At 38.3% G+C, this 14207-nt stretch overlaps 1 protein-coding gene across 14 annotated transcripts in view; it reads right to left on the bottom strand.

Annotated features, from left to right (window-relative positions):
• Positions 1–14207, bottom strand: part of EYA3 (EYA transcriptional coactivator and phosphatase 3) — a 147253-nt gene that overhangs the window by 60509 nt on the left and 72537 nt on the right. For 9 of the 14 annotated variants that reach the window (XM_029229429.1, XM_029229430.1, XM_029229431.1 and 6 more), the window contains one exon: positions 7508–7608. In XM_029229429.1, coding sequence (XP_029085262.1) covers positions 7508–7540 — 33 coding nt within the window. In that variant the 5' untranslated portion in view covers positions 7541–7608. Of the gene's footprint in view, positions 1–7507; positions 8173–8294; positions 8310–11239; positions 11276–14207 lie in introns of those variants that run through there. The other 5 variants (XM_029229426.1, XM_029229438.1, XM_029229435.1 and 2 more) reach the window with 4 other exon arrangements.

Below are 14207 nucleotides of genomic sequence, written 5' to 3'. Positions count from 1 at the left end.
ATGAACGGATAAATACAATAATGATAAATAAAATGATGAATGATAAAATAAATCCATACAATGAAACATTCAGCAGTAAAAGGGAATGAAGTACTTATACATGCTAACACAGATGAATCTTGAAAAGATTATGCTAAGTGAAAGAAGCCAGTCACAAAGGACCACATATTTTATGAATCCATTTATATGCAATATCCACATATAGGTCAATAGGAAAGTAGATTAGTAGTTGCCTAGGACTGCGGGAGGGAGGGAATTGAGGGTGACTGCTAATGGGTACAGAATTTCTTTTTGGAGTGATGAAAATGTTCTATAATTGACTCTGGTGATAGTTGCAAAACTCTGTGAATATACTAAAAACCATCAAATTGTATACTTTAAAATGGATGTGAATTGTATCTCAATAAAGTTGTCATTTAAAAAAATGACAATCTTACGGGCATGTTATGACTAAAGGTTACACAAAAAGGAAGAACCACTGGCAAATTCATGAATCAGAGTTCTACTTGTGTCTCTGCTTAAAAAAAAAAAAAAAAAAAAATCATGCTTTAAATATAACAGAGCAAAGGAATACATATAACCCAATACACAAATTCAGAATATCCAGGTTCAAGGCTCAGTTCTGAGAGTTAATTCACTGTATGTCTACTTCTCTACATCTGTTTTCTCAACTGTAAAAGAAAACTATGACTATTTCACAGGCCTGCTGTGAAGATGAAATTGGTGGTGGTAGTGGGGCGGGTGGTAAGGGAGAGAGTGAATGAGAGAGAGGTGTTTATGAAAGACAAAGACATTGTTAAATTTTAATGTTACCACCAAAAGCAGCAAAAACAAAGCTGAATTTCCAAAATTTCAAAGACAAGATTAAGAAATACCACTTTCTAGATAAGAAAATTATATTATGCATCTCAAATGTCATTCCAGAACTATTCTGAGATGACTTTCAAGTATATAACTATAGTGCCTCCTAAGTTTTAACAAGAGGCTAAATCATACTAGGGCTTGGTAAACTATAATCTTGGGAATAATAAATCCAACAGAAGTCTGCATGAAGCCTATAAAAAGGAAGATGTTTTTGTCAGAATTTATCCACCACTGTCAAACAAAGCATATCATTCTCTTTACTAGAAAGTCATACTCTATATTCTAGAAGGGGAAAGGGCTTGATCATAACCTGGATGAAATTATACACAAAAAACATTTAATGCTATTTTCTTTGATTGTGCTTACCAACATTTTTTTTTTTTTTTGGCGGTACACAGGCCTCTCACTGTTGTGGCCTCTCCCGTTGCGGAACACAGGATCCGGATGCGCAGGCTCAGCAGCCATGGCTCACGGGTCCAGCCGCTCTGCGGCATGTGGGATCCTCCCGGACTGGGGCACGAACCCGTGTCCCCTGCATCGGCAGGGGGACTCTCAACCACTGCGCCACCAGGGAAGCCCACAGTCATCTAATTATTAATTTTACTTCCAGAACTTGACTTAAGGAAATGAGTATGTAGAGAGTGAGAGTAAGCATTTCACTAGAAACTAGAAAGGTAAATACCCGTGGCAGAGACAACTGCCTGCTCCACCATTGCATGTGGGGTGTGACTTGCGATGGGAGGCAAAAAACATGTCTTTTAAGTTCACAGGTACCCGTCCAAAAGAAGTCACATCTGGACCTAGTAGAAACTAGTGGGCATCAGATCCTGGATTTGATGTGGATGTAGCAACTGATGGAAGCTGGGGCTGTTGCTCTTAAGAGGAATGTGTGGGGTAAGGAGTTACATATTGTTCTTTAGATGTGAAAAATGAAACAGGTGAACCAAAGAGAAGATTATTGTAGATTCACTTATAAATATTCAGTGGTCTTTTTCCTGTTCCTGGGCACACAGGATGCTATAGACTGAACGTCTGTGTCTTCCTCCAAAATTCATATTTTGAAATTTTATCCCCAATATGATGAAATTTGGAGGTGGGGCTTTTGGGGTGATTAGGTCATGAGGGTGGAGCCCTCATGAATGGGATTAGAGGCCTCCTGGGAATTCCCTGGCAGTCCAGTGGTTAGGAGGTTCACTGCCGGGGGCCCAGGTTCAATCCCTGGTCAGGGGAACTAAGATCCTGCAAGTCGTGCAGCAAAAAAATTAAAAAATAAATTAAAAAAAGAAAGAGACCTCCTTTTCCCTTTCCACCATGTGAGGTCACAGCAAAAAGATGGCAGTCTATGAACCAGGTAGCAGGCCCTTACCATACACCAAATCTGCTGGCGCCTTGATTTTGGACTTCCCAGCCCCCAGAACTGTGAGAAATCAATTTCTATTGTTTATGAACCACCAATTCTATAGCATTTTGTTACAGTAGCCAGAATAGACTAAGACACAGATTGATGACATTTTCCAGACCCCCTTGCTGTCAGGTTGGAGCCATCCACATAAGCCACTTCTACAACTACCCCTTAAAAACATCTCATGTGATTCTCCAATCCTCTCTTCCGTTTCTTTGGCAACCATGGAGGCCACAGTTGAAGATAATAGCATCACAAGATGAAAGAAGCCTTCATGGAAGACTGGCCCAGGAAAGCTGTCAATCCACATGAGACTAATGTGAGAGAAAAATACACTGCAGATTCATTCTCCAATGTTAAATGCCTACAGTGAGAATTCTAGTTCATATTCACGCTATCATTCATTCAACTGACTGTTCTCTACCAAGCCCCCCTGAAAGGGAATATAATGATAAACAAAATACAGTCCTTGACCTCAAGGAAGTAATAGTCTGGTTGAAAAGAAATAGATAATTTCTAAAACAATGAAACAGGGACTTCCCTGTGGCACAGGGGTTAAGAATCCGCCTACCAATGCAGGGGACACAGGTTCGAGCCCTGGTCCAGGAAGATCCCACATGCCGCGGAGCAACTAAGCCCGTGAGCCACAACTGCTGAGCCCGCATGCCATAACTACTGAAGCCCGTGCACCTAGAGCCTGTGCTCCACAACAAGAGCAGCCACCGCATGCAAGGAAGAGTAGCCCCTGCTCGCCACAACTAGAGAAAGCCCACACGCAGCAACGAAGACCCAACGCAGCCAAAAATAAATAAAATTTTTAAAAAGTAATAAATAAAACAGTGAAATAATGATTCTGATAGAAGTTCAAGGTTCTATGGAACACAAAGAAGGAGCACCAAACCCAGTCTTTTTACTGGGGGGAGTCTAGAGAATTAGAACTCATTTGAAATAACTTAGGTACCTGCTTATAAATGTGGAAATAAAACATTTTTAATTGATATGGTATCCTTTATAGTTTGAAAATTACCCTCTTTTTTTTTTTTTTTTTTGCGGTACGCGAGCCTCTCATTGTTGTGGCCTCTCCTGTTGCGGAGCACAGGCTCCGGACGCGCAGGCTCAGCGGCCATGGCTCATGGGCCCAGCCGCTCCGCAGCATGTGGGATCTTCCCAGACCGGGGCACGAACCCGTCCCCTGCATCGGCAGGCGGACTCTCAACCACTGTGCCACCAGGGAAGCCAAAGATTACTCTCCTTTATCGATAAGACAAAAAGAAATTAGGGGTTGAGTATAGTCGTTCTCTCTTAGCCACTTATTCCATCCTTTTATTCTCCAAGACAAAAACACAAATTTTAGGGTCCTTTTCATTGCTCTCAAGAATATTTCCCAAGCTTCACTCCTTTTCCATGTTTTAGCCTAGAGTACACTGTGGTTGTAATCATGTACCACCTCTTTTGTCTACAGTATTACTAATTTATTTTTAATATTTAAATACAAAAGGCACATATGCTCATATTTTTAGAAACCCAAACCATACAGATATGTATAAAATAAAATATAAAAGACCTTATTCTGCCCCCAAACCTCCATGATTTCAGTATTAAGTTTTGTGTATATTCTTCTAAAAATTTTTCCTATGTATATATGTCCTTTTAAAACTTGAGCTCAAAGAGCACCCTGATAGCTATAAAGGAGTTTTTTAAGGGCTTCCAGTTTGCCAGGAACGGTGTTAATTTATACCTCCTATCCTAAAACCGAGTTTGGTTAGTGCCTCCTTTCACTCTACAAAAGAGTTCTAGTTTGGACAATAATATGAGCTGCTTCAGAGTAGCTGAGAAAGATGAAGACTAGGGTAAAAAGATGGAGTGATTTCAAGGTAAGCGATGACCATAGAGAGAACCATTTCTGACTGCAGAGGATTGAGGACTGACTGGCAATAGGGGAAAGTGAAAGAGAACCTGAGGCTAGGATTTATGTTGTATTGTGAACAATGACTGGAACAATCTTGAGATAGAGCTAGCAAGTAGTACAGAAACAAGAAAGGGATAACTCAATAAGGAAGAGACAATGTGATTAAAATAACTCCAATAGTAATGCTCATCAGCAACATCTCTCTTTATACACAAGTAAACAGCAGGGTTAAAAATCTTGGCTTTATTCAAGATATGGAAACAACCTAAATGTCCATTGACAGATGAATGGATAAAGAAGATATGGGGTGTGTGTGTGTGTACCTATAATGGAATACTACTCAGCCATAAAAAAGAATGAAATAATGCCATTTGCAGCAACATGGATGGACCTAAAGATACCACACTAAGTGAAGTACGTTGGAAAAGAGAGACAAATGCCATATGATATCACTTATATATGGAATCTAAAACACAATGCAACTGAACTTATCTATGAAACAGAAACAGACTCAGACATAGAGAACAGACTTGTGGCTGCCAAGGGGGAGGGGGTTGGGGAGGGATGGATTGGGAGTCTGGGATCAGAAGATGCAAATTATTATATATACGTATAACTGAATCACTTTGCTGTATACCAGAAACTAACATAACGTTGTATATACCTCATAAACTATACCTCAATAAAATAATTTTTTTTTAAATCATGGCTTTATCATCATCAACTTGGGACAGGACCATTCTTTCCACTCAAGTTTTAGATTTCTACTACAGCCTGTGAAAATTAGCTTTACTCCTCAACATCTGACATTTACTCTTCTTATTCTAATTATTTTTAACAGTTAATAAATGCTCTATATTTTCTTAGACTCTATATTTGTCTGTTCGGCACCCACTAATCACAGTGCCAAACTAAGAGCCAAAGTTGCTTACGTCTCCCCTGCAATCTAGAGCCTGTATTCTGAACCATACTCTGAACTATATTCCCCTGCTGTGAAATCAACCCAGTGCCAGATACCTAGTGATAGCTTCTATACCCCAAAACCCTCTGGAATTATTCAAACTAGCCAATCCTAAATAAACAATTACCCTATGTTACGTTGCTTCACCTTGCCTGTGGAAACCTCAATTAAGGCTGTAGCCTATGCATTCTCTTACAATTCCCCTATGCATCTCTGCCTCCTGAATGACACTGGTGCTTACCCCTGTGACCCTGTGTGGTCTGCTACATCTCTCATCTCTAAGAGAAATGTAACATGAAGTTTTTTTAAAAAATAAATTTATTTATTTATTTGGCTGCGTTACATCTTCGTTGTTGCACATGGGCTTTCTCTAGTTGCGGCGAGCAGGGGCTACTCTTCGTTGTGGTGCGCGGGCTTCTCATTGTGGTGGCTTCTCTTGTAGCAGAGCACAGGCTCTAGGCTCCCAGGCTTCAGGAGTCGTAGCACACAGACTCAGTAGTTGTGGCACACAGGCTTAGTTGCTCTGCGGCACGTGGGAGCTTCCCAGACCAGGGCTCGAACCAGTGTCCCCTGCAGTGGCAGGCGGATTCTTAAGCAGTGTGCCACCAAGGAAGTCCAAACTTTTTTTTTTCTTCTTTTTTTCAATGGCACTGACCTCTTCATGTAGTCACTCAATCACCTTTATAAATTTATAAATTAAGACCCAGGTACAAATCAATTAAAAAAAAAAAGATGCCTCATGACCATCACGATTTATAGTCAGCAGAAAATTTGTGGGTTTAAAAAAAAATTTTTTTTTAGTATTTAAAAAACAATTTCTTTTTTTAATTTTTTGGCCACATCACTTGGCTTGTGGGATCTCAGTTCCCAACCAGGGATCGAACCCAGGTCCCTGGCAGTGGAAGCACAGAGTCCTAGTGACTGGACTACCAGGGAATTCCCAGAAAATTTGTTTTTAAAGCACTTTAATTTCTTAACTCTCTCTGAAGTAACAATCAGATTTTGCACATTATAGATACTGAACAGAACAGCAAACAAATGAAGCAGAGAGGAAAAAATGACTCACCAGCAGGTCAGCTTCACAATTCTCATTACCTTAAATAGGTAAGGAGTGACTAACAACAATACTCATTTCAACAGTATGTCAACACTTACATAAGTCTTTTGAAACTATGACTAGACCTTTGTCTTACTATATTAAAAACTCAATGACAGAATCTTCTTTGGTACATTTAGTGTCTCTAATGCAGCTATTTGTTCTTATAGTGTATATCTCAGATACACCGCTGAGGATGATTTTTAACCCTACCATTTCTCTGATTATTAATGTTCCACCAGGGATATGGGATGACATTTTAAATGTTTCAAAAGGTCCTTTTACCAACTGCTTATGTCTTCCTAGTTTTATACTTAAGTGAGGGGCTAAAAGACTAATAGCAAAAGAATCACCAGTATGCACCAGTATGTCTCAACATAAAGTAAAATATTAAAAATGTATCACTGATGTAAAGAATACATCTAGAACATGAAAAACATACCCTATTATCTGCTTTCAAAATTCAAAGTTTTTTAGGTTGGATTTTCATAGGGAGGTAAACATGTACCACTCTATATTCTCTCTTAATATAAAATGCAAGAGGCTCATTCAGGAGAGCAAATTGAACAGCAAATTGAATCAGTATTTATCTAATTTCAGAAAAAGAAGGTCAAGCCAAAAGGAAAAGATTCTTTAACACAAAAGTATCTTAATAGAATGATTACTATTACCTTCCTTTTTTAAATGCTAAGGGTCAAAAAAACACTTAGGAAAAAACAAAAAAGCCATGGCAAGGCAATAAATCTGTATCACTTGGGGACATTTAAAATGATTTTATTTATTTATGTTAAATATTTAAAAGAAATTAAGAATTCAACCTATTCTCATGGGTCTTATCTATTTTTAAGAATTAGCTAGTGGTCAAATTATACTTTCTTCAACTACTACTACTACTTTAAAAAAAATTAAGTCAGGGAAATTTAGGTAATGATAAAACTAGATTTTCTGGCAGAAATGGTATATACTGTTTGGTAAATAGATGTCCTCTTTTATTTTCTAAAAACTGTAAGAGTAGCCATTGCTTTTTTTAAATGACACTTCTAAAGACAATATTTATTTTGTAATGCTGAATTTTCTAAGCAAGTCCTTGGCATTAAGTTAGCAAAATATGAATTTAGGAACACAGAACATCGTTTCTTAGAAGGAAAGTATTAAGAAGTCCTTTCCTTAATTTTATTTCTGATTTAGAATCTGTAGTACAACTGAATAATATTTAACATCTCTTAAGATTAGCTTTTCTACAATCAACTTTAAATTGTTAAAGGAAATACTTACTGGTTGCTCTGGTAAATCTTGCTCTTCTTCCATGAGGACCAATATTTCTTTATTACACTTATGTGACTGGACTGCAAGTGTCTCTCAGCAGTCTTCACAGTCTATTTAAAAAAGAGGGGGGATTCAAAACTTTATGTACTCTTAAAGCATTATCATTGAGGCCATCAGAGAATAATTTTAAAAATATTTTGCTACCTCAATCTTTCTACGCGAGCTCCAATCTCAAAATCTCAAATCTGCACGTGGCTTTTCAAAATGGACATGCTGCACCAAGTCAGGATACGTTTACACAATGACTTTTATAATTCCTTGCAAAAGCCAGCACGTGGAGCCACTTCTGCTGTACTTAAAACATGGTTACTATAGTGCCCAACGCATTAAACACTTTATAGCAGCCATGTGCAATTAACTAAAACACAACTTTTTTTAGAATTAGGGTTACATTAAAAAATGATAAAAACTAGCTTAGCCAGTCAAGAAGTTATGATAACATCTAACCTGCTTTAATGGGGAACATGTACATAACTGTTAACACACAATCACTTTAAATAGGGCAAACTGGAATATCAAATAAATACTTTCGCAACCAACTATCTGTATATATGTAATCAGCTTAAAGGAAAACTCAACTCTTCTGGATCTATCTCAATAATGCAAATAAATAAGTAAACTGAAACACTGAATTTTAGAATTAAGGAAAATAATCATGTAGAGCTAGGACCCAATTTATCCTGAAATAGCTCCACTACATGTATTGCCTAGTCAATTATTTAAGCAAAATCTTTACCTTCTCAGACCCTGCTCTTCCTGTCCTGGTTTTCAAACTAAAAAAGAGAAATAGGACTCTAAGCCCCACATTTACTGGTAAGAACACCTTATTGTGCCCTGCTGCCGAGTGAGACAGAAAGATGTTAGAAAACTAAATAATTATAAAAACTATAAACTCCATTTCTATTTAACAAAAATGAAAGTAGCACTTCTCCAAAACAGATGTGATTGTTTATGCCTTTAATTAAGGTCACACCTGTTTTCACTTATTTTACCAACCACTGTAACCAACTTAACAGACAAAGCTAAAGCAAGTATAGAATCTTATTGCAGAAGTAATGAATAAAAAGGGAAATGAAAAACTTCACTTATACCAATTTACCACCACTCCACTAATACTGCTCTATTCTGGTGTAATACAACACACTTTATTTTAGAGTCACACTCTAGAATGGGAAAAGGAGAGAAAACACATATAGGGGACACAATCAGACGCAAAATTGTCCAACTCTGACACAGCTTTCCTCCTTGCCCCGATCTAGAATGTCAAAAGAAAAAAAAATTTAAAGGTCAGAACTTGATGCTCAATGCACTCACGTGTAACTCATACACAGAGCCTCAAAAGCTAAGTTTTCATACTACATGACGTAGATAACTAGTACTGCAGAATTACAGCAGGCAATAACTAAAGCTCACAGGAGCTATCTTCCCTGCATTTGTTTTGCTCTCCTCCCAAGAGCACAACCAATGTGACGTGAAACTGATTCACAATTGTGAAAGATGAACTGTTTTTTTGTTTTACCAGCTTATATCTGTTTTAGTTTTAAAATGAAATGTCTTGTCTTTATGGGATTTTAACAGTGTCAATGTACATAATGTATTTAATACATATATGATTTCATCCCAAAAGAAAAAGCAAACTAGGGTCAAATCATTAGAGAAATGTAATGCCTTTAATACCTCATTTGTTAAACTTTTGTGTGACCAGATCTCATCTAAACAAAAAGTGATAATATCCCAGGTTTTACTCAATTGAAAGCCATAACTGTAATGACTGCAATCTCTAATTAGTAGAATTTCAGCAAAGGAGAAGGAAGGGATATTCTTTCTCATGGAGGAAGGGTTATAAATCTACGCCTAAACAAGAGGAAAGTAAGAAAAATTGTGTTAAAAAAAAAAGAAAAAGGTACAAATAACATGTCCTTTAATTTTTGTTTTAAACACAGAAATGAATTTATTTTAAAAATATGAACAATGTTAAAGGAGAACATAGATTTTTTTATAAATCAAAAGGGGTCATGGGTTTTATTTATTTATTTATTTTGCAGTACACGGGCCTCTCACTGTTGTGGCCTCTCCTGTTGCGGAGCACAGGCTCCGGACGCGCAGGCTCAGCGGCCATGGCTCACGGGCCCAGCTGCTCCGCGGCATGTGGGATCTTCCTGGACCAGGGCACGAACCCAGGTCCCCTGCATCGGCAGGCAGACTCGCAACCACTGCGCCACAAGGGAAACCCGGTCATGGGTTTTAAAAGGTAAGAAATACTACTCCTAATAGTGGGGAAATAAATTCTCAAGCCATATAAAACAAAATGTTAAAATCTTGAATTTTGTTTCTTAGGAATATGGTAATATTACAGTGATTTTATAACAGAAAGGGAACAGCTTTCTATTTTTCTTGAGATAAATTCTATAAGTTGAAAGAAAACCTTCTTTAAGGGAAAAGATTGGAAGACATTCTTTTCTACCTCTATTTCTTCTTTGAAAATAAGCACCTTATGTTGTTTCCATCTTAAAAATCACCTTTATCTTCTTCATTTTTCAATTTAGGGAAAGAAAAGGGTCACAGATAATTTCTACATTTGGAAAAAAACCTTAAAAAAATCAAGTAATTAATCAATGACCACCAATAATTTTGATAATTTTAAAACAAAAAAAAAGGCAACCTACAAAGGATGCGTATGATTTATTACAGAATTTCTGGGATTCTACTGGCAACATGTGATATATGTGAAGTTTGTAAACATGTATTCTGGTACACTTGTATATAAAATATATTAATAATGACTATAAATTATGTAATTCCATTACAACATGCATCTAAGATACTACTTTCCATCAATATAGGATTCTTCCTTCCTTCCAATATTTTGTAATGTCAAACACCTGAAATATACTAGATAAAAGAACGCAAGTATTTATCATGCTTCTAGCATTTATCAATGTGATAATAAAACTTTTAATATTAAGATCTTACACCATTTTCTACAAGTGGCACATGCTTACAATCGAAAGTCACATTTACTAACCACCAGATGAAAGTGTTATATAACACAGACAAGGTGCTCCAGTACTGGATAATAAAAAAAAGTACAGAATTACCATACAAACCTTAGTTTTCTCACTTCCGTGTACTAGTTCTAGAGTTTAATTGTGTATTTTGATATTTTCTTACCATTAATATAACCTGACATTGAGAATGGCTCAAGATGGTGGAATAAAAAGACATGCGCATACACCCCCTTGCGAGAGCACCACAATCACAACTAACTGCTCAACAATCATCAACAGGAAGACACCGGAGCTCACCAAAAAAGATACCCACATCCAAAGACAAAGGAGAAGCCGTAATGAGACGTTAGGAGGGGCACAATCACAATAAAATCAAATCCCATAACTGCTGGGTGGGTGACTCACAGACTGGAGAACACTTATACCACAGAAGTCCACCCACTGGAGTGAAGGTTCTGAGTCCCACGTCAGGCTTCCTAACCTGGGGGTCCGGCACCAGGAGGAGGAATTCCCACAAAATCAGACTTTGAAGGCTAGCGGGATTTGACTGCAGAATTTTGACAGGACTGGGAGAAACAGAGGCTCCACTCTTGGAGGGTACACACAAAGTAGTGTGTGCATCAGGACCCAGGGGAAGGAGCACTGACCCCATAAGAGACTGAACTAGACCTACCTGCTAGTGTGGACGGTCTCCTGCAGAGGCGGGGGGTGTCTGTGGCTCACCGCGGGGACAAGGACACTGGCAGCAGAAGATCTGGGAAGTATTGCTTGGTGTGAGCCCTCCCGGAGTCCGCCATTAGCCCCACCAAAGGGCCTACAGGCTCCAGTGCTGGGACAGCTCAGGCCAAACAACCAACAGGGAGGGAACTCAGCCCAACCCATTAGCAAACAAGCAGATTAAAGTTTTACTGAGCTCTGCCCACCAGAGCAACACCCAGCTCTACCCATCACCAGTCTCTCGCATCAGGAAGCTTGCAAAGGCTTGTAGATAGCCTCATCCACCAGACAGCAGAAGCAAGAAGAACTAAAATCCTGCAGCCTGTGGAACGAAAACTACACTCACAGAAAGATAGACAAAATGAAAAGGCAGAGGACGCTGTATCAAATGAAGGAACAATAAAACCCCAGAAAAACCACTAAATGAAGTGGAGATAGGCAACCTTCCAGAATAAGAATTCAGAATAATGACAGTGAAGATGATCCAGGACCTCAGAAAAAGAATGGAGGCAAAGATCGAGAAGATGCAAGAAATGTTTAACAAAGACCTAGAACAATTAACGAACAAATACCAAGAAGAATTAAAAAACAAACAAACAGAGATGAACAATTCAATAACTGAAATGAAAAATACACTAGAAGGAATCAATAGCAGAATAACTGAGGCAGAAGAATGGATAAGTGACCTGGAAGACAGAAGGGTGGAATTCACTGCTGCAGAACAGAATAAAGAAAAAAGAATGAAAAGAAATGAAGACAGCCTAAGAGACCTCTGGCACAACATTAAACGCAACAACACTCACACGATGGGGGTCCCAGAAGGAGGAGAGAGAGAAAGGACCCAAGAAAATATTTGAAGAGATTACATTCAAAAACCTTCCCTAACATGGGAAAGGAAATAGCCACCCAAGTCCAGGAAGCGCAGAGAGTCCCAGGCAGGATAAACCCAAGGAGAAACACGCCAATGCACATAGTAATCAAATTGACAAAAATTAAAGACAAAAAACATTATTGAAAGCAGCAAGGGAAAAAATGACAAATAACATATAAGGGAACTCCCATAAGGTTAACAACTGATTTCACAGCAGAAACTTTACAAGCCAAAAGGGAGTGGCAGGATATATTTAAAGTCATGAAAAGGAGGAACCTACAACCAAGATTACTCTACCCCGGCAAGGATCTCATTCAGATTCGATGGAGAAATCAAAAGCTTTACAGACAAGCAAAAGCTAAGAAAATTCAGCACCACCAAACCAGCTCTACAACAACTGCTAAAGGAACTTCTCTAAGTGGGAAACACAAGAGAAGAAAAGGGCCTACAAAAACAAACCCAAAACAATTAAGAAAATGGTACTAGGAACATACACATCGATAATTACCTTAAAAGTGAATGGATTAAATGCTCCAACCAAAAGACACAGGCTTGCTGAATGGATACAAAAACAAGGCCCATATATATGCTGTCTACAAGAGACCCAGTTCAGATCTAGGGACACATACAGACTGAAAGTGAGGGGATGGAAAAAGATATTCCATGTAAATGGAAATCAAAAGAAAGCTGGAGTAGCAATACTCATATCAGATAAAATAGGCTTTAAAATAAAGAATGTTACAGGAGACAAGGAAGGACACTATATAATGATCAATGGATCAACCCAAGAAGAAGATATAACAATTACAAATACATATGCACCCAATACAGGAGCACCTCAATACATAAGGCAACTGCTAACAGCTATAAAAGATGAAATCGACAGTAACACAATAATACTGGGGGACGTTAACACCTCACTTACACCAATGGACAGATCATCCAGACAGAAAATTAATAAGGAAACACAAGCTTTAAATGATACAATAGACCAGATAGATTTAATTGATATTTATAGGACATTCCATCCAAACACAGCAGATTACATTTTCTTCTCAACTGCATACAGAACATTCTCCAGGACAGATCACATCTTGGATCACAAATCAAGCCTTGGTAAATTTAAGAAAAAGGAAAACATATCAAGCATCTTTTCTGACCACAACGTTATGATACTAGAAATCAATCACAGGAAAAAAACGTAAAAAACACAAACACATGGAGGCTAAACAATACGTTACTAAAACAAAGAGATCACTGAAGAAATCAAAGAGGAAACCCAAAAGATACCTAGAGACACATGACAATGAAAACATGACGATCCAAAACCTATGGGATGCAGCAAAAGCAGTTCTAAGAGGGAAGTTTATAGCAATACAAGCCTACCGCAAGAAACAAGAAAAATCTCAAACAATCTAACTTTACACCTAAAGGAACTAGAGAAAGAAGAACAAAGAAAACCCAAAGTTAGCAGATGGAAAGAAATCATACAGATCAGAGCAGAAATAAATGAAATAGAAACAAAGAAAACAATAGCAAAGATCAATAAAACTAAAGGCAGGTTGTTTGAGAAGATACACAAAATTGATAAACCATTAGCCAGACTCATCAAGAGGGAGAGGACTCAAATCAATAAAATTAGAAATGAAAAAGGAGAAGCTACAATAGACACCGCAGAATACAAAGCGTCCTAGGAGACTACTTATAAGCAACTCTATGCCAATAAAATGGACAACTTGGAAGAAATGCACAAATTCTTAGAAAGGTATAACCTTCCAAGACTGAACCAGGAGAAACAGAAAATATGAACAGACCAAACACAAGTAATGAAATTGAAACTGTGATTAAAAATCTTCCAACAGGGCTTCCCTGGTGGCGCAGTGGTTGAGAGTTCGCCTGCCAATGCAAGGGACATGGGTTCGTGCCGCGGTCCGGATAATCCCACATGCCACGGAGCGGCTGGGCCCGTGAGCCATGGCTGCTGAGCCTGCGTGTCCAAAGCCTGTGCTCCGCAACGGGAGAGGCCACAACAGTGAGAGGCCCGCGTACCACA

This window comes from Monodon monoceros, unplaced genomic scaffold (genome assembly GCF_005190385.1).
Source record: "Monodon monoceros isolate NGI ecotype Baffin Bay Population unplaced genomic scaffold, NGI_Narwhal_1 Super_Scaffold_18, whole genome shotgun sequence".
Lineage (NCBI taxonomy): Eukaryota > Metazoa > Chordata > Mammalia > Artiodactyla > Monodontidae > Monodon > Monodon monoceros.
Note: the sequence above shows the minus strand (reverse complement) of the source record. Positions and strands in the feature narration are given on the sequence as shown.